This window comes from the organism of the source record quoted next, unplaced genomic scaffold (genome assembly GCF_019419815.1).
Source record: "Pyrus x bretschneideri cultivar Hongxiangsu unplaced genomic scaffold, Pyrus_bretschneideri_v1 Contig39, whole genome shotgun sequence".
Taxonomy (NCBI): Eukaryota; Viridiplantae; Streptophyta; class Magnoliopsida; order Rosales; family Rosaceae; genus Pyrus; species Pyrus x bretschneideri.
Window position 1 is genome coordinate 2,991,241 of NW_025999712.1, and position 19,710 is coordinate 3,010,950.

At 35.2% G+C, this 19,710-nt stretch overlaps 1 protein-coding gene across 2 annotated transcripts; it reads right to left on the reverse strand.

Annotated features, from left to right (window-relative positions):
* Nucleotides 1-846: 846 nt before the first annotated feature.
* Nucleotides 847-4,352, reverse strand: LOC103964706 (tropinone reductase homolog At1g07440-like). Of its 2 annotated transcripts, XM_048564731.1 has the most exons (5): nucleotides 4,193-4,352; nucleotides 3,606-3,813; nucleotides 2,137-2,353; nucleotides 1,900-2,006; nucleotides 847-1,203 (listed from the first exon to the last, which is right to left on the reverse strand). In XM_048564731.1, the coding sequence occupies exons 1-5, from the start codon at nucleotides 4,264-4,266 to the stop codon at nucleotides 1,015-1,017; spliced, it is 795 nt and encodes a 264-aa protein (XP_048420688.1). In that variant the 5' UTR covers nucleotides 4,267-4,352; the 3' UTR covers nucleotides 847-1,014. The 2 variants fall into 2 exon arrangements, with proteins under 2 accessions (XP_048420688.1, XP_048420689.1); XM_048564732.1 differs by lacking the exon at nucleotides 847-1,203 and having other exon boundaries at nucleotides 1,989-2,056.
* Nucleotides 4,353-19,710: the final 15,358 nt, after the last annotated feature.

The window sequence follows — 19,710 nt, forward strand, 5'->3', positions numbered from 1 at the left end:
GAGGACATGTAATTTACCCGTTGAATTTTTATGCAAGAGGTTATGAAATTGAGACGAAAAGGCACATGACTACCTACATACACCTTTTAAATCTTTCAATTTCTAGGAGTAAAAATTGTATTCCCCTCTTATTGTTTTTTTTTTCCCTCTTTTTGATGATCGGTACGTACGTTGGAGAGGTTTGAAGTTAACTCGTTAAGTTTTTATTGTTTTTGCCTCAAGAATCGTGATGAAAATTTGAACTCATCTAAACTTTGGAGAACTTGATTTAAACTCGGATGTAATGGTAAGCACATCCTTTCTAGTTGCTGTGGCTAAGTCTGGATGTTCACCTCTTGTTAGCTCGCTTGGCAGTCTAGATGATAGTGTTGTAATAATTTTTATTTATTTATATATCGATTCAATGAAAAATTATCAAATAGGAAAGACAGCGGTGGATCTCTTAAAATAAAAAAAGTAGAGTGGTTCCGGTATATATGTTAGAATTGATAAATAGATAGATGTCAACATACAAGATATTAGTTTCCTAGATGACTAACTCATGTTCTACCTTAATTTTGGATAAATTTTGAAAGTGCTTGATTTCAATCTAATACAATTCTAAATGCCAACTTGGGAATATTTTTGCTCACCACCCTCAAGTGATGGTGATGCTCATTACTCTAGTTATCACCATTGAATGATTTTAAATTTTGAGATCTGTGTAGTAGATAGACATAAATTTCAAAATATAAACACATCCAACAGTAATAAGTATGGTAGTGAACATTACTATCACTTGAGGGTGGTGAACAGAAATGCATCTAAACCAAACCAGGCTTATAAGCTCTTCTAATACAGTGAAAGTTAAATCAAGGCAGTCTTTCATTCACTTATTTAATTAGAACATTAATGTCACCTAATTACACATAAAACTAAAGCTCACCACTTTGGAATTAGATAGGAGATTTTGTTTTTCCTGACCTCAAGCACTGTCTACTACTACATATGCAGACATATCGAACGATTTCCATGTCATGTTTCTTGGAAGAGCAAGCCATTGACAGTCACCCCACCATCGATGGTAATAGTTTGTCCAGTAATGTAAGAGGCTGCAGGTAGGCATAGAAATGCTACCAAGGAAGACACTTCTTCTGGCTCTCCTGGACGTCCTAAAGGACACCGAGAGTTTATCACCCCCGATTTCTTTTTATTTCCGAGAAACTGCATGCATATTGAGAGAGAATGGATGTATGACAAATATATTAGTAATGATTTTAATAATTTGTCAAGCTCCTCAATAAAAAAAAATAAGAGTAGAAGTATTATTTTTAAATTGGCAATCCTGCATTGGTTTTTTTTTTTTTTTTTTTTTTTTTTTTTTTTTTGTCTTTTCCATTTTCATGTTTTAATGCTTTTGATTTTAATTTGAGCAAGATAATTCTCTTAATGTGAATTGACAAGTAATTCATTGACATAACTAGGCTATTAAATAAATAATGGATAAAAGATGATGAAAATTTTGGCTTGTTTCTTCAAGAATCAAAATATTACTCCCAAAAACAAATCCAATAAATTTAAAATCAAGAGTTGAATTCTTTATTTTATATAAGTCCCACTACTGTTCTGATTCCTCCATGTTTATTAAACACATGAATAATTTCTTTTCATCACCATCCAACTTCTTATTGTGATTCCGATTCCGATTACGGACTTTGAAAGACCCATCAATGAAATGTTGATTGGCATTGAAGTTAAAGCATGCATACATGAAGGGACTTTTATAGTGTAAGTGACTAAGAGAATTCACCTATGTTCCTTAGGTCTTGCTTCGATTTTCCTCCCCTAAGATCGGTTGTATTTAAAGACAAATGAAAATAAAAAGCATGCATAAGCACGTGATGATGATAATGATCTTACCATTTCACCGAGGGGAGTGGTGATGAACCAAGGTGCAACACTGTTGGTCCTTATTTTATCTTTTGCCCACTCACATGCCAAGTTTTTTGCTAATTGATTTATTGCAGCTGAGAGATACAATACAGAAAAGCCACACAATTTAAGCTCAATTCTTCAACTGGATGCAAAACAAAAATTATCTATTGGGTTTTATTTTTACATAAAGTTCAAAAATATATAACAAAAATAATTAAGCACCTTTAGTTGCAGAATATATAGATCCAACCTCTAGTGAGACCACACCAGCAACGGAGGATAAAAAAACGATGTTAGCAGATCCAGAAGCTTTGAGAAGAGGATGTGAAAGTTGGCACAAATGGTAAGCAGATTCAAGATTGATGCCCATCATGAATGAGTAATCTTCAGCTGTGTAATCTAGTGTTGCTTTTGGTTTGTTAGCCCCCACATTGTTTATCTACAGCCACACATTTTTGGAAAGGTTTAGCATAAACATACAATAGTCTCAACTTTGTTGAAAGGGGTTATGAGTTCAAAGCTAATGGATGACAATTATAAATTAAGGAAAAAAGTGCACTTTTACTGGATTCAAATTCTTAATTTTCACTAAAAAGTTAAAGCTTTCTCAAACAACCAGATACTGAAAAAAAAGTTGAGGAAACTAGATTAGCAATATGGGGAGTAACCCAAATTATTATAACCCCTTGCAAGGTTTCTCTTTTCATTAATATGAGACTGTTTTACCTTCACATCCTCACAAATACGATCTAAGGGCGTCAGGATCCTCTCCAGATCCTTTTGGTGAGGATCCTAGGATCTGTGAATCATGTTCGTTGATCGTACATCATGCGAAGTACTGTTTGTGTTTAATTTTAAATAAAAATATTTAAAATAATTTCTGACCGCACGATATACGATGAATGGACATGATTGACAGATCTTCGAAATCTTCACAAAATGGATCCGGTGAGGATCCCGATTCAATCTAAGGCATCTTTTCTACTAAAATGAACTAGTACAATTTTAATTTTCTTCATGACCAATATCCCTAAAAAACAATAAAATGCCAAAAGTGAGTGGTACTCTGCAAAACTTTACAATGGAGCGGTGTGTAGAATGTTTGGTTCAATGAACGGTTAGATTTTCATTTGTGACATTTGATAGTCTCACAATCTAATCGTTGAAACACTCTAATACAGTACCGTTGTATTATAGGGAGAAGCTTGTGTTATATAAAACGCAAAACGACAGAAATAAAATAAATAACTTTAAAGACATGAAGTCCAAAGGCTGCAGATAGCTCCTACACTCTCTTACTTGAAAACTCTTCTTATGGATAATTGACAAATACTTGATTCACTTTGATTCAATTGAGTTCATCTTTAAACACTTCTCAACCTTCAAAATCATGAACTCACATTAATCTTCTAGCTTAATCATGTATGGACCTCTCTAGATGCCAACCGTTATATTAACTTCTAACATCATCTTTGGTGAAATTGTTGCCAAACACTTTCAACATCTTTAACGGAATATTTAATGGAACTAACGAAATGAGACAAAATGGGACACGAATATATGATTTAGAGAGAAAAATAGGTCAAAATGACTTTGGGAAGGTAAAGTGGAACCCTAAAACACTCTCGGGGTACTGCAATAATTAAGCCTTGAAATTATTCTTTCCATTAATTGATGAGTCATGTACTTACAAGGATGTTAAGTTTGCCATCAAAGAGTGATGAGACCTTGTTTATAAGCTCCTCTCTTTGGGTCTTTGACACCACATCGCAGACTGAGCCAGTGACTTGAAAACCCTTCTCGTCCCATTGACTCAGGCAGTCATTAAGGTCAACTTCATTTCGCGAACAAGTATGCACAATTGCACCTAGCCCTGCCAATTCTTCCACTATTGCATACCTGTATGATAACATTATTAACTTCAAACATGGAATAGTAAAATTTAAGGAATAAAAATTGGAACATTTGTGCTTAAATTTGGTTAGAATTTCAGCTTTAGTTCTTGAATTAAACATTTATGGATTGATCTCTGAACGTGTAGGCCGATCAATGGTCTTTCTAAGTAACTTCCTTATCACTTATGTCCATTAGTTTCTGGCCCCTTTATTTTTCCTTCATATTGTCATAAGTCTAGGTACCAAAATCTCCAATTGAACTAAAATTTAAAGATCAAAGCTCCAATTAGAGAAATAAAGAGAATATTGCATTGCACGTAAAAGAAAAACTGAAAATAAAATGAGATTAATGGTCTTAAGGATCCAAATATAGAGAAGCTAACCCAATTCCTTTGGTTCCACCAGTGACAAGAGCCGTCATTCCGTCAAGAGACCATCTTCTGTCTCTGCTGCTCATCTCTTTCTCTGTATCTCTGCTCTCTAATCTCTCTACTTGCAAAATACAAGTGGTGCTGCTATTTAGTACTAGTTTTGATTATTATCAGATATTGGGTGGCCTGGATAAGAAGCATACGTGGCAACTGTTTCTGTTTAACACCAGCAAACATATTGGACGGCGATGGATAAGAACAGATAATGTTAGAGAGATTGAATTTACAAACTAAATGATATGTCACCAATATGAATAAGCATGTTTACCAACGCTTAAGTAATAAACCAATCATCAACTTCCATTTTAGTTTTCAAAATTTTATTTACAAATTTAATCTCCCTACCATTACCCGGATAAGAAGTGGTGAAATATCCGTTCATATTCATTTTCCGGAATAATTTTACTAAAAGGTGAGTGGAAAAAGAGAACTCTTTTATTATGGTTACCTGGCCTGGTAGCAAAATAAGTCAAGTAGTAATTTATGAGGGAGAACCGTAGAACCCCAATATTTAAACACCAGCAAAACTGAATTTGAGTTTTTTTACAACATGAACCCTTTTTTGTTTGACCTAAAAGCTCTTCATTGTTTCAGGATACTTTTGATTGGGCTTAATCTATGTCTACTATGATAAACAGTGTAGCTATTTATTATTTTTTTTAAACAAATGATATTATCTATATTAAGGAATTGGGGAAGTAAGTAAAATCTTACAATGAGCTAGCAATATATGGTTCAAATTCGTCTTTGGCGAAAATCGAACCTAAGACCTCTCACTTACAAATGAATGAGGAATAGCAATAAACCGTAGTACTAAATGGCAGTGCAGTGGTTTTTGCATTTCCTTTTTTTCTTTTTCTTTTGGACCCTTCACCTTACTATTATTTATTTAATCTAAAAGCTTGAAGAAAAAAAAAATTATGAATGGAGGGGAAGAAAAAAGGGGCTCGAAGATCATTTCTCATAACATAATGAAAAAAGTTTGACATCTAAAGCCCTCAACCTAACCAATATAAATAATTTTATTTACTGTTGGAGATAATATATGAACTAAGAGATAATAGAGAATGACTGAGAGAAGAAAATGAGAGTGTTTATCACTCTCATTAGAGTGCCTATTTATAAACTTAGAATTTATATAGAAGATGTTCTAATTAATTACATATGTATACTGTCTCAGAAAGTGGACACCAATATAATAAAAAATATTTACAACACTTCTGGATGTCTACCAATTAATGATACTTGCCTCGATAAAACTGTGTTTGGAAAACTCAATGGGACAAAACCTAAGGGAAGGCTAGGAGAAAAATCAGGCACTACGTTTGTGATATATTCATATGGTGTGTTGTCTCGCTAAAATTTTGCTAGAGAAAAACCAAGCGAATAAAAACCTAATCGAAGGGAAAAGAGCACAACGAGCTTATGTCCAGTTTAGCTTATTGTTGAAGACTCCCCCTGTAAATAACTCCCTTTAATGGATTCCCCCTGAAAATAGTAAGCCTTGATTCAACTGTCATCATTGTTGAGTTTGATATAGATGACACAATCATCTTCATGAATTGAACTTTAGTAGAACTTGTAATTAGGAAGTATCAGAGTTTATTGGGAGTTGACAATAACTTTTTTGTATTTATGCAAAGAACAAAAGGTTACAAAAAAAAAAAAAAAAAAAAAAAAAAAATATATATATATATATATATATATATATATATATATATAGGATTCAAAATAAACTATGAACATGGCCAATATAATCCATTTACATAAATAACTCTTCAAGAATCGTTCTAAAAATGTTGACACTTTAAAAAGTATGTTGCAACAATGTAACTTTAGTTCGAACAAACAAGAGTAGTCATGGAGGCAATTCATACTAAACTGATTTAAAATACAATGTGTTGGTATCATACATACTTTGAGATTTAGGCTTTTCATTTGAAATCTTTGATAAAGAATTTCATATTGATTTAAAATACAATGTGTTGGTATCATACATACTTTGAGATTTAGGCTTTTCATTTGAAATCTTTGATAAAGAATTTCATGGCATAAATCGTACGCTTAAAGATGGCTATATCTACAATGGTAGAATATACTACAAAGCTCTATGCCATATAAGTGATTTTATTTCACTTCACCCAAAAATAAGCTTTGGGTTCAAACTATATAGGTTCACTTAGTTAACATTTTTTTAATTGACACTCAAAATTGGAACATGCCTCTTTCCCATTTAGCCAACCTTTTGTTGTCGATTAATAGAAAAGTGGACTGAATAACACTTGATGATATGAGTAGCTACTATTATCAAAATTATCAATTATCATCGTTTCATGATCTAATAATTTTCATATTCAGGCGCATATAAATAACATGCTTTGGTACAATTGTTGGAAAATTTAATAATAATATTATTATATTAAATTTATTAATTGAATGGAAATTAAAAGTAGAGCCTTTTGGTAGAAAGATGTGTCTACTTAAATAAAGTGTTGCAACTTTTGACTCTTCATGAATAGTCACATGCTTTCCAAAGAGGTACCTCACATTCTATAAATAGGGAAGCTTCCTATAATCACAAGATAAAATTTCATCATACATACGCATTAAATATTAGAGAGTCTCATTGAGTCCATATGAGAGAGTTTTCAACACAATCATGGTTCATGGAGCCTTGAGATTTGGAGTGCTACTATTACAAGGACGTGGTCATTGTATCTTGAGAGACATGCGCCGATCAACCATGAGCACCACAGTGGGGCGTAAACTTGTCTTAAGGACAAAGTGTCTAACACTTGCCTCGACCGTATTTTCAGGTTTTTCTAATCCATTATGTTATGTTCGTTTAACATTAATTACTCATGTGCATGCATTACTTTAATATATAATTGCATAAATTATTTCTTGATTTTCCATGTGATTTAATATAGCAATTAAACCCTAATTTTTCCAACAATCTTAAGACAAGATTATGGTTTATTTGCTTTATTTATGGTTGAATGAAAACATGAAGAAACGATATGTTTATTGGTTTATTTGGTATATTTACGGTTGATTAAAACATGAAGAAACAATATATTTATATTTGGTTAAAGAGGACACATTTGCGTTCTGGGAATTTTGCTTAAATTTATTCATTTTTCAATTTGTTAAGATCTACATGTCACTATATGCACATATATTTCTTTATTGGTTCATTTTATTGATATGACTTTGAGAGACACGGTATTTAGACATAAATATATGATACCTATTTTCAATTTTGTTTATGCTGGTTGGTTTCCAATTTATCTACTTAGTTTCAGAATAACCACATGTGACTGTGTTGAAACTGCAAAGTTTGTTTCCTGTTAGCAAGTAATTTACAAATGCACACAGTGATTAGGAATATAAGAATATATTTGCTTTCATAACTCTATCGTTATAATATTCTTAAGCGATTACATGTTTATGATTTTTCAAAAATGTCAGTTATTCGGTTATTCAATGCAGAAACTGTATGCGACTTCTGATGATCGCACCGTTTCGTAGTGGGAACTAATTTGGAATGGATGCTTCTTTTGAGTTCTTGCATTGCATGCAGATGTAATGGTATAGATTGCACACGGATGAACTGGAAATGTAGATTTAATTCTAGCGACTCCAAGAAGAGTCTCACCATTTCAAAGCAAGACCACTAGATTAAGAACTTTGAATCTTGATCCGTTTATATCTCTATGCCTATACGGAAACGAATTGGTGAACTATTCGATCACTGGTTATGTGTAGAGATGGCGTGGTCACTAGTTTGTTTCTTTTCAGACTGTGACCATATCAGTTACAGTGATAGTGCCGTTTGGGATTTTGAGTGGCATAAGTTGATTTTCTTTATACGTGGAATGCCACTATATGATATTAGAAGCATAATTGGAAATAAAAATGCATATAGAATGCATTCTAGTCAAACGGTTCTGCTTTTGTTCCCAAGCACATAAATTTCTGAGAGATGCTGCAGATGCAAAGTGTCCAAAACCCAGGGTCGTATATATGTTGGATGAATTTGGGAGATTAATAGTTCTCCAAATTATTTGAGAATGGTACAATGTCTTACTGCAGACTGGCAAAAAAACTGTTGTGCTTCATTTGTATAATACCACTTAGAAGAGGCAAGTTGATCACTATGACATATGTGCATTCACCTAAAAGGAAACACAAATCCTTTGAGAGGTGAAATAATGTGATGGCCATCACCGAAGTGTCAAGTGAGTTTTACATAACTCATGATTGGTCATAGTATCATGAATTTGTTGAATCGCGACACAAAAGCATTGTTGAATGGCGCCAACAAGTGTTTTTCTTAAAAACACAAGTGGCTCTTATAAAGCCTATGCGAAGATACAAAGAGATTTTATCTTTACGAGAATTCCTACCTCTTAATATGAAATATATTAATAGCGTTAAAAGCAACCACAATATGAGAGAATTGTGGGGGTGACTTAGTAATTTGCTTTTAGAAAGAGATAACGATTATCTCTTATAATTGAAGTTTTAAGGTATTGAAAAGTTGGAAATCTTCTAACAAATACCTTAAATGCAGGGGAATTTACCCTAGTGTTAGCAAATTATTTATCAAGTTCGAACACATGTTTGGAGGAATTACGTTGGAACAACGACTCTCGAATGAAATATAATTTCATAAATGGAAGTGCACACCATAAGAGATAGTCATCAACCTATTGGATCCAATTAATTAAATGTTTGACTAGAGAGTAAGTTGTATCATCGAGGGGAATGCGTTAAAAGCCTATGTCTTAAGAATCGCCATAATGGTAACCCAACCTAGCTGACTGGAGATCCCAAGATCTAGGTTCAAATGGACAACTGAATTGTGGATGATTCAATGAGAGCACTGCGGAGATAATCTCCTACCCATGTCCTATGATGAAACAGTGTCATCTGCAGCGTATTTAGGATAAGCTTTACTTTTAATGATTCCTATACTTGGAAATAACAAGTGGGGTATTGCAGGATACTCTTAATGGGAAGTCACCTATCTTGTGAGGAATGGAGCCGTTCCTATGAGAATTTTTTGAAGGGCTTAGTTCTCTAAAAGCACTCATGAGAAACCAAGAATTGTTCAGGGCCAAATGAACACAACCGAGCAACCACGAGGTGTCTAGAAAGGTATTGTGTGATTATTATTGTCTTGGTTTACACAAACGGCTAAGCAGTTCAAGACATCGCGTTATAATAATTCACTACGGAAGGTTCAAAGTCATAAGCCACCTATCCCGATGCGATACTTTTCCTACTGAATTCTCTCTCTGGTGTCTGCATTGTCATTTGCATGGTATTGAGTCAATTTCCATTCATTGGGGGATTGTTGGAAAATTTAATAATAATATTATTTTAACTTTATTAATTGAATGGAAATTAGAAGTAGAGTCTTTTGGTAGAAAGATGTGTCTACTTAAATGAAGTGTTGCAACTTTTGACTATTCATGAATAGTCACATGCTTTCCAAAGAGGTACCTCACATTCTATAAATAGGGAAGCCTCCTATAATTACAAGATAACATTTCATCATACATACATATAGTGCATTAAATATTAGAGAGTCTCATTGAGTCCATATGAGAGAGTTTTCAACACAATCATGGTTCATGAAGCCTTGTGATTTGGAGTGCTACTATTACAAGGACGTGGTCATTGTATCTTGGGAGACATGCGCCGATCAACCATGAGCACCGTAGTGGGGCATAAACTTGTCTTAAGGACAAAGTGTCTAACACTTGCCTCGACTGTATTTTCAGGTTTTTCTAATCTATTATGTTATGTTCGTTTAACGTTAATTACTCATGTGCATGCATTACTTTGATATATAATTGCATAAATTATTTCTTGATTTTCCATGTGATTTAATATAACAATTAGACCCTAATTTTTCCAACGACAATGCCTTTCCAGTGCTTACATTGTCACTTCTATGACACACATCTTAAGAGTTCGACCATAACCTCAGACGGAGTGTTATTTTCAATAGGGCTTGAACTTTATTAATCTCCACTTCTGGAGAGTTCAAAGTTTGAAACCCATATATATATATAAACACTGATTCACGACATTCTTGAACTGTCACTTCTCCCCCTAATAACGGCATGGAAATTGTCTAGCCAAAGTTACAATATGCAAAACTTCAGTAAATATATATGAGTTCAAATTAAAAGAATCGACTTGAATTCCAATTTTAATGGATGAATCATCTATGTGTACACAATTACTTGATTGGAAAATTAACCTCAATTGAACTTATCATGATGATGCATGTGATTAAGAATATATATCGCCTAAGCAGAAATTATCAAATAATAAAATATGCTTATAGTTTTGACAAGTTATGAGAAGTTGCGTGCCCAAAAACTAATCTCAAGTGGCATGAAATAGCCTACAAAATTTGGTAAACCCGCAAACAACATTGAGGGATCATCTCGTCCTACCCTCGGCGTGGTTGTCTGCGGATGTTCAACTTTGATGGTTCCTACGATAATTAGTTTGTTTGGGAGTGGAAAGAAGTAGAAAGGCAGGGCAATGGAGTCACATTGATGAAATGTTGTTTGATAAAAGGGTTTTCTGGGACCGAATGGTTCCGAAAAATAATCCTGTGATTGCTCAATGTTTAAAGAAACACAATGGTTTTGGACTAAGGTGCTGGGTTGTGACCCAAACGATGGGATGTCTTATCTGCATATGGGTAATGTTGTAATATGCAACGTTCGTACAAAAACATGGTTATCTGCATATGGGTGATGTTGTAATATGCAACGTTCGTCTCGTGCAAAAACTTGTTTCAGATCTTCCAATCTTCGCTTCAATGTTGGCTGACACCGGTTCCTAGACTCGATTGATTGGTTTTTGTAATCCATTTTCGGGTTACACAGTCGGAAGAACTAGTATGTCACTATAAGTGGTTTTCAATTTATTTCTTGTTTTACATTAGCATGTATTTGTTTTTTTTTTTTTTTTTCCTATTGCATATCTCTTATATGTAGACGAATAAAGTGAGATTGTGAATCTTGGAACACAAGTTTTCGATTCCAAATTCCAGCCCTAGATGAATGGGTGTTTCTTTGCTTATGGTTCAATTACCTGATGAGCACAATGTCACATATATGTATGTAATCATGTGCATGTATATAGGTAACCATTTGGCTACATATTATTACTTTGTCAATCATTTATTCAGTCTCATTCTACGACGGATATTCCAAGCTGAGTACACTACCACGGTTAACAAATTCTAAATCACTAATTTGGTTTGGAGCTAATATCAATATATATACAAGGTACTTCTGACTTCTAAAACCAGTGCAAACAAAATTTTCTTCAAGGTATTAATCTTTTTTCTAAAATTAGGTTGGTTGTGTTGACATGTTGCAATTGTATATACATGTTTTCGGTTGTGTAGTCACGCAAGCTATAATGTATAAAGGTGGTATTTTCGTTAGAACTTTCAAATTTAATTGACTTTTCATAGTAATTTAATTTATCAAATTTGTTACAGTTTCTTTCGTTCTGTGTTACTCATCAATCCGGTACGTTGTGATTCCCAGGTGAGTTTACGTTCTGAAATTGCTAAATCAACAAGGAGGTAATAAAAAAAGGGTTCCAAAGATTAAATTATTCAGTATTGGGGGAAAGAAGGTCGTGAAAGTTATCACTGCTTGAAGGAGTCTTCAATCCTTACATATTCCGCGTCAAAGTTTTTTTTTTTCTGAGAAACGATAGTAGATTCATTGATAAGAGTCGTTACATAGTTTGCTACAAGGCCATTTAAGGCATCACACTCTCTTCAATAATTAAATCTGAGATTAAGGTTGGGGGTTGGTTTTCCCAATCACGGGCGTTGCTCATCGAGAGGCCCCAGCGAGCGAGTCTGTGTGCTGCCTCCGCGGCAGGTGTGGGTTAAAATAGCTCCAGTGATTGTTGATGGCAGCTCCTTGATATCCTCCATAACTTGCCCAATGTCAGATAAGTCAGTGAAGGGGTTCCTGGACGCTTGAACAATCTGAAGCGAGTCACTCTCACATTGAAAGTTTTGGAAACCCCTATCTCCTGCCCAAACCAAGCTCGCCCTTGCAGCAACAGCCTCTGCCTGCAGAGGGGAAAAACAGTCCTGAAAACTGCCACACCGTGCAGCCAAGAAATTCCCTGCGTCATCCCTTAAAACAGCTCCAAAACCAGTCACCTTTCTCTGGCGTCACTCGAGCAGCGTCAAAGTTCGCCCTCACTATTAGCAATTTTCTTTTCTTAGACAACTATAAGGCAGCTCAAGAATGATCATTTCAAATCGATAAGATCAAAATTTTATGCAAGCATATTTTATGTCTGGGTACCCTTACTTTCAATTTTTTTTTTAATTCTATTTTACCCCACAAAAATAGGTTGTTTCTTTCCACTCCTACTCAGAAAATAGGTTTTTGCCAAATTTGGGCAAAAACCACCCCCAAAATTTTTTAAGGACTGCTTGTTTCGGCATTTTTGCCCCAAATATTTTATCGGCCGATTAAAAAAGTTAGTCCCTGCAACCTTCCCTATGTGTTCTATTTTACCGTTCATCAACAACTAAGCACCTAAATTTCAAATTAGGACCGGAGGATAAATAAATTTTTATTAAGAGGTGCATGAAGAAAAAGTGTTGGCACAAAGATCTTAAGAGTAATTTCCTATTTACAGGGCCTCACAAGCAAAACATAATACTATTCATGTACATTATTTTAGTTATTAATAGAAACTTGCTTTCTTTCAAATGGACCATAAACTAGGACTTTTAAAGCCACTTTTGTTTACAAAAATGGAATTATAACTGAACAGCTGTCTACTACTCTCATGAATAGTAGCACGTTCGCCCTTCCATATAAACCCCATGCAAGATGTCAGGAAGAGCCAACTTATCTCGATCGATCACCAAAAACCCTCAGTTATGGCAATGAAATTAGGGTATTTGCTCTCAGGTGTGCTCTACTATTTGTCTTGGCATTCACAAATAACAAAGCTGCTGATCCAAATCCACCCACATTCATTGTGACCTTCTCAACAGAAGCAGTTTTGAACCGGAATTCATATTTGGCACAGTTTCAGTAGCTTACCAGATCAGTCCCTTATGAGGCTTGATCAACCTTTCATTTGCGTTATGGTATTTAAGTAGTACGATTATATGCGTGTATGCCTTTTAGTATGAAGGTGCTGCAAACCAAGGTGGTCGAGGACCAATTAAGCATATGGGATACTTACACCCACGAACATCCAGGTTTGTGATCTAAATCAAATAATCAATTAGTTAAAATAGGAAATGGAGCTACTTTTCTTGAGTTTATGCCTCCTAGCCTAGGTTTACAAGTTATTTCCAAACTACTTTTCGTGGGTTGGAAATTTTTTCAACTCTACCTCGTAGTGACTGTGTGCCATGTGTCCCAACCAAATCCATCGTCGGCTCGAATACCATTTGTTGGGGACGAAACTAGATGGATCATACAGTATATATCTGTTTACTCAACTCTGTGTGTGTGTGGCTTCACGATCTTTATGCTCTAATAGTTAATATTTGAATTGGCTATTTCAGAATGGAACGCAGATGAAAGTAATGGAGATGTCGCTGTTGATCAATACCACCGCTATAAGGTTCAAAAATCGGACAATGGCATACTAAATTTTGGCGCCTAAATGAACGAAGAGGATATAGAAGATGATATTCATAACATTAGCTTATTTCTTATGATTATTTATACCTTTTGTGTCCTTACAGGAAGATGTGGGGATTATGAAGAATATGGGGTTGGATGCTTATAGGTTCTCTATCTCGTGGTCCAGATTGTTATTAATAGTCTCAGTTGTATCACAATAACAAAGAGAAAATGAAGAAGAAAAGAAAGGAAGAAGAAGGAAGAAGGACACAGCGAAAACTAAGAGAAAATCTGAATATTGTTTTGATTACTTGATGATCTCTTACAGTCTCACATTCTCTTCTTTTATACAAGAGTAACCACCCTTCTACAATCTTAGCTGACTAGAATTAGCTAGCCAATCTTATCCCAACAGATCCTAACCATTCAACAGATTCTAACAACCTTTATGATGACATGGCACTTCATATTTTTAGTCAATATAGGTCAACATCCCCCCCCCCCTCAATCTCAACTAAGGTAACCTAGCTTGAGATTGAAGCAATGCCGAGTAAAGATAGGACTGTGAAGGCCTTTGGTTAACACATCGGTTGTTTGTTCATCAGTGGACAGATATTGAACCAACAAGTCTCCCTTGTGAACTTTTTCCCGAACGAAGTGATAATCTGTATCTAGATGTTTAATTCGAGAATGAGACACTGGATTGGCACTTAAAGCAATAGCTGACATGTTATCGCAGTAAATGGTTGGTGGCTCAGGTAACACAACTCATATATCCTTGAATAACAACCTGATCCAAGCCACATCAGCTGCCGTATGTGCCAGTTCTTTGTATTCAGCCTCTGTTGAGCTCCTAGATACTAAGGTTTATTTCTTGGACTGCCAAGATATAGGGTTATTGCCTAGATATACAACATATCCAATCACTAATCTTCGTGTATTTAAATCAGCAGCCCAATCCGAGTCTGAGTATGCAGTCAAATGAATATCTGTATCAGATGTATATGTAATGCCACACTTTGAAGTTCCTTGAAGATACCTCAAGATTCTCTTTACATAATTGAAATGAACATCCGTTGGTGCTATCATAAATTGACATACAGAGTTGACAGCAAATGCTATATCCGATCTAGTAAATGTCAAGTATTGTAATGATCCAACCAAGCTCCTATACAATGTAGCATCTTTCAAAGGTGTACCCTCAGTGAGTAGCATCTGATAGTGAGGTTTACATGGTGTAGTGGCAGGTTTACAAGACTCCATACCAGCTTTATAAATGAGATCTTTGACATACTTAGATTGATTAACAAATATGTCACCATTAGCTTTGTAATGAATCTGTAAGCCCAGAAAATATGTAAGTTTTCCCATGTCCTTTAAATCAAACACTCCTGACAAATCTTGAATCACAGCTTGAATTTTGGTAACATTGGATCCAGTAAGGATGATATCATCCACATATAATAACAAAACAATTACATCAGTCCCATCAGTTTTCACAAATAAACTTGTGTCAGAAAAGGATGCACTGAATCCCAATGTTGGCAAATAGCTAGTAAACCTTGAGTTTTAGGCCCTTGGTGCTTGTTTGAGACTATACAGAGACTTGACTAACTTACAAACATAATTCGGATAAGAAGGATCAACAAAGTCCTGAGGTTGTTTCATATAAACCTCCTCTTTGCAACTCCCCATGTAGGAAAGCATTTTTTATGTCTAACTGCCTTAACTCCCACTTATGAATTGCTGCCAAGGACAAAATGAGCCTCACAATTGTGTGTCTCACCACTGGACTAAAAGTTTCTGAATAGTCAAGACCTTGTTCTTGAGAAAAACCTTGAGCTACAAGTCGAGCTTTGTACCTAGACACATTGCCATCAGGATTTTTCTTGATTTTGCAGACCCATTTGCTGCCAATGATAGATCTGTAATGTGGAGGAGGTACTAGTTGCCAAGTTCCTTGAGATTTAAGAGCATTATAATTTTCTTGCATTGCAGATTGCCATTGAGGTATAGTGGATATTTTTCGAAAACTAGATGGCTCATTTGAATCATTAATTGAAGCGGCAAAAGAAAAACCTCCAACAAATGTGCCATTATCATCCAGCATTAAAGAGTGGAGCTCAGGACAGGAAGCAATAAATGCAGCGTAGGATTTCTGATTTATAGTACCAGACTTCAATCGTGTAATCATTGGATGGCCAGATGTTTCAGGAGGTATGGTATCAGATAAGGAAGTAGAGATAGGAAGGTGTACCTCTAACTATGATGGACTATGGACAGGCAACAGTGATATTGTATGTTGAGACATTGTTGGAGTAGAGGAGAAAGAACCTGTAGGTGTAGTAATGAGATCATGTGCAGTGTTACTTGGCATTCGCAGATTCTGTGAACTATGCTCAGTACTGTCTTCAATAACTTGTGGACCTCCATATTGAACTGTACCAGGGACCTGAGAAGTATGATGATCTTGATGTCTAAAATCATGTACTTGAATAACCACTGGAGAGACAGTCGATTTCTGAGGACTATCCATATTCCCAGCTTGAGATAATGAGGACAACTTAAATGGAAAAACGTTCTCATCATGAATCACATGCCTGGACAGTACTAGCTTTCTTGTTGACAAATCATAACATACTACACCCTTATATCCAAAAGCAAACCCTAGAAAAACACACTGTTTAGTCCTTGATTGTAATTTACACTGGTTATATGGTCTCAAAAATGGATAAACAGCCGTACCAAAGATCTTCAAAGTATGAATTGTTGGTTCTTAAGAGAACAGAACTTGATAGGGTGATTTCATATTTAATGTCTTATAAGGCATTCTGTTTATGAGAAAAGCAGCATGTAAACAAGCATAATTCCAAAACATCAATGGAACATGAGCTTCTGTCAATAAAGTAATGGTTGTCTCTATTAAATGTCTATGTTTCCTCTCTGCAATACCATTCTGCTGAGGGGTATATGGACAGGAAATAGAATGAATAATCCCTTTAGTTTCCAAAAACTGTGTGCATATGTGACTCATGTATTCGCCCCCACCATCAGTTTGCAGACATTTAATAGCAGAATTAAATTGAGTAGCAATAAAGGAATGGAACTTGATGAACACTTAGAAAACATCTGATTTATTTATAACAGGGAATATCCAGAGAAATCTTGAATACTCATCTATAAAGCTTACATAATATCTATATCCTTCCAATGACTTAATAGGAGATGGACCCCATACATCCGAATGGACTTTTTCAAACAGGAAACTAGCTCTAGTATCTCTTACTACAAATGGTTGTCTACACATTTTTCCAGACAAATAAGAAGTACACACAGAAGGACTAGAATCAATACTAACAAATTTACTGAACCCCTTGAGCATTAGTGACAAAACTTCCTCTGATGGGTGGCCAAATCTCTTATGCCAAGTTGAAACTCTAACAGCTTTGCCAAGAAAAGCAGCACCTTTACATGACTGAGCAGCAAATCTTCTGGAAAACACACTCACAGGAATCTCATATAACTCTCCTCTACTCATGTCGTGGTACAATATCACTCATGTTGTCTTGTCCTGTATGAAAAACATAAGATCGTCACAGGTAAACCAACAACCATTGTCTCTACATAAGTTTTTAACAGATAGAAGATTGACCATAATGGTTGGAACATGTAATATATTCTTTAAAGGTAATGAATGATTAGAAGTAGAGATGATAGATAAATCAATATGTTTAACTGCCAGACCTTCACCATTGCTAATGGTAATTTTATTATCCCTATTATATAGAGCTAGCTGATTTAGATTCTCAAGACTTGATGTCATATGGTGTGAAGCTCCTGTGTTTCAAACCCAAGTATCAGCTGCAGAAACTCCTTGTACATTCTGTCCAAGCTCAGCTGCTGACATTCCTTGGATAGACTGATTCTGTGCAGTAAAAGCTGTAAGTGAAGGAGGTGGTGGTGGTCCTTGATAAGAAAAATTATTTATGTGCCTGCATTCCAATGCACTATGACCTTTCTTGCCACAAATTTGACACATAAGGATCTGATAAGTCTGCGACGATGATCCACAATCAACTCTATTTAAACAATTTAGAGCAAAACTGACATTCAATTACTACCGGAACATTAAAACTTGTATTTCCATTCCAGCCATTTCTAGAACCATTATTGAAGTAAGAGTGTCCAAAGAAATTACCCCCTCTTTGTCTGTTATTATAGTAAGGCCGAGAATTGTTCCAAGAACCATTTCCATTTCTGTTTGAAGGATAGAAACTTGAAGAATTTCCAAAGTTCCTATTTTGAAACCTATTCCCATTTCCTCCATAACCAGAACTACCTCGATACCCCTGAGTACCTCCACTTCTTTGACTACTGTTAGAACTTTCTCCTTGTGAGTAATTATCACCTTAATATCCCCCCTTATATCTTCCAACTGAATTCTCTAAGTGATCCCATTGAACATACATTGCAGCCATACTTGCAGTCAGAGATGTAATTCTAGATTCAACAGTAGCTTCAGCACTAAGCAACTGTGCTTGAAAATCCTTCAAATTAATAGGTGTATCTCTGCCCAAAATGATAGTTTTTTACCACATCAAACTCAGGAGGCAAACCAGATAGAGCCGCAATAACTACATCATCGTCTGTAACCCTTTCTCCAGTGACATTAATTGATCTCTAATTGCCTTCAATCACAACAGATACTTGTCTATAGAATCACCGCCCTTTTGAATTGTATGAAATTCAATCTTGAGTTGGTTAACTCTGGCCATTGACACAGATGCATACCTCTCTTGTAAACAATTCCAAGCTTCACAAGAAGTTTTATAACCAATGACATACTCCATGGCATCATCAGATAAAGTGGCAATCAACAAACTCAACAACGCCATATCTTGTTTAACCCACGATTTATAAGCCTCAGTAATTTCTTTAGTAACACCCACTTCAGTATCAATCACAAACTTAGGTGGACATTGAGACTCTCCAGTAAAGAAATCAAAGAAATCGTGCCCTCGTAGCATAGATTGAAATTGGTAACTCCATTTCACAAAATTATCATCTTGGAGTTTTACAGTCAACGTCCCAAGCAAACTTTCAATTCTCACAGCCTTATCCGACATCTTGATTAAAATTCTAAGTTTCAACGTTAACAATCTTCAACTCAATCAATTTCTTCAATCAAAAGAACGACCACAATTTCAAGAATTCTTCCAAAAAACAACACAACTCACTACTGTAATTCACAGATCTTCAACAATGGCTTCAGCCTTTTAACAATCAATTATCAGAATATCTCAGCAACCAATCAAGAAAACTATATTTCATCAGACTTCAACAATTGGTAATAGCCTTCACAACCGATCATGTATAAAATCTCAGACTTTTCCTTCAGTGACATTTCCACAAACGCCATATATGCATAAAGAACATGACAGATAAAAGAGCCAACCTGACAAATTTCAAGATCCCAACTTCGAATCAGCAACACAAAACAAGTCAGCAACGAACAAAGATTTGCACAGCGAACATAATCATCAAGGATCGACGCTCGGTGATGATACCAAATTAATAGTCTCAGTTGTATTACAATAACAAAGAGAAAACGAAGAAGAAAAGAAAGGAAGACGAAGGAAGAAGAAGGACACAGTGAAAACTAAGAGAAAATCTGAATATTCTTTTGATTACTTGATGATCTCTTACAGTCTCACATTCTCTTCTGTTATACAAGAGTAACCACCCTTCTACAATCTTAGCTGACTAGAATTAGCTAGCCAATCTTATCCCAACAGATCCTAACCATTCAAC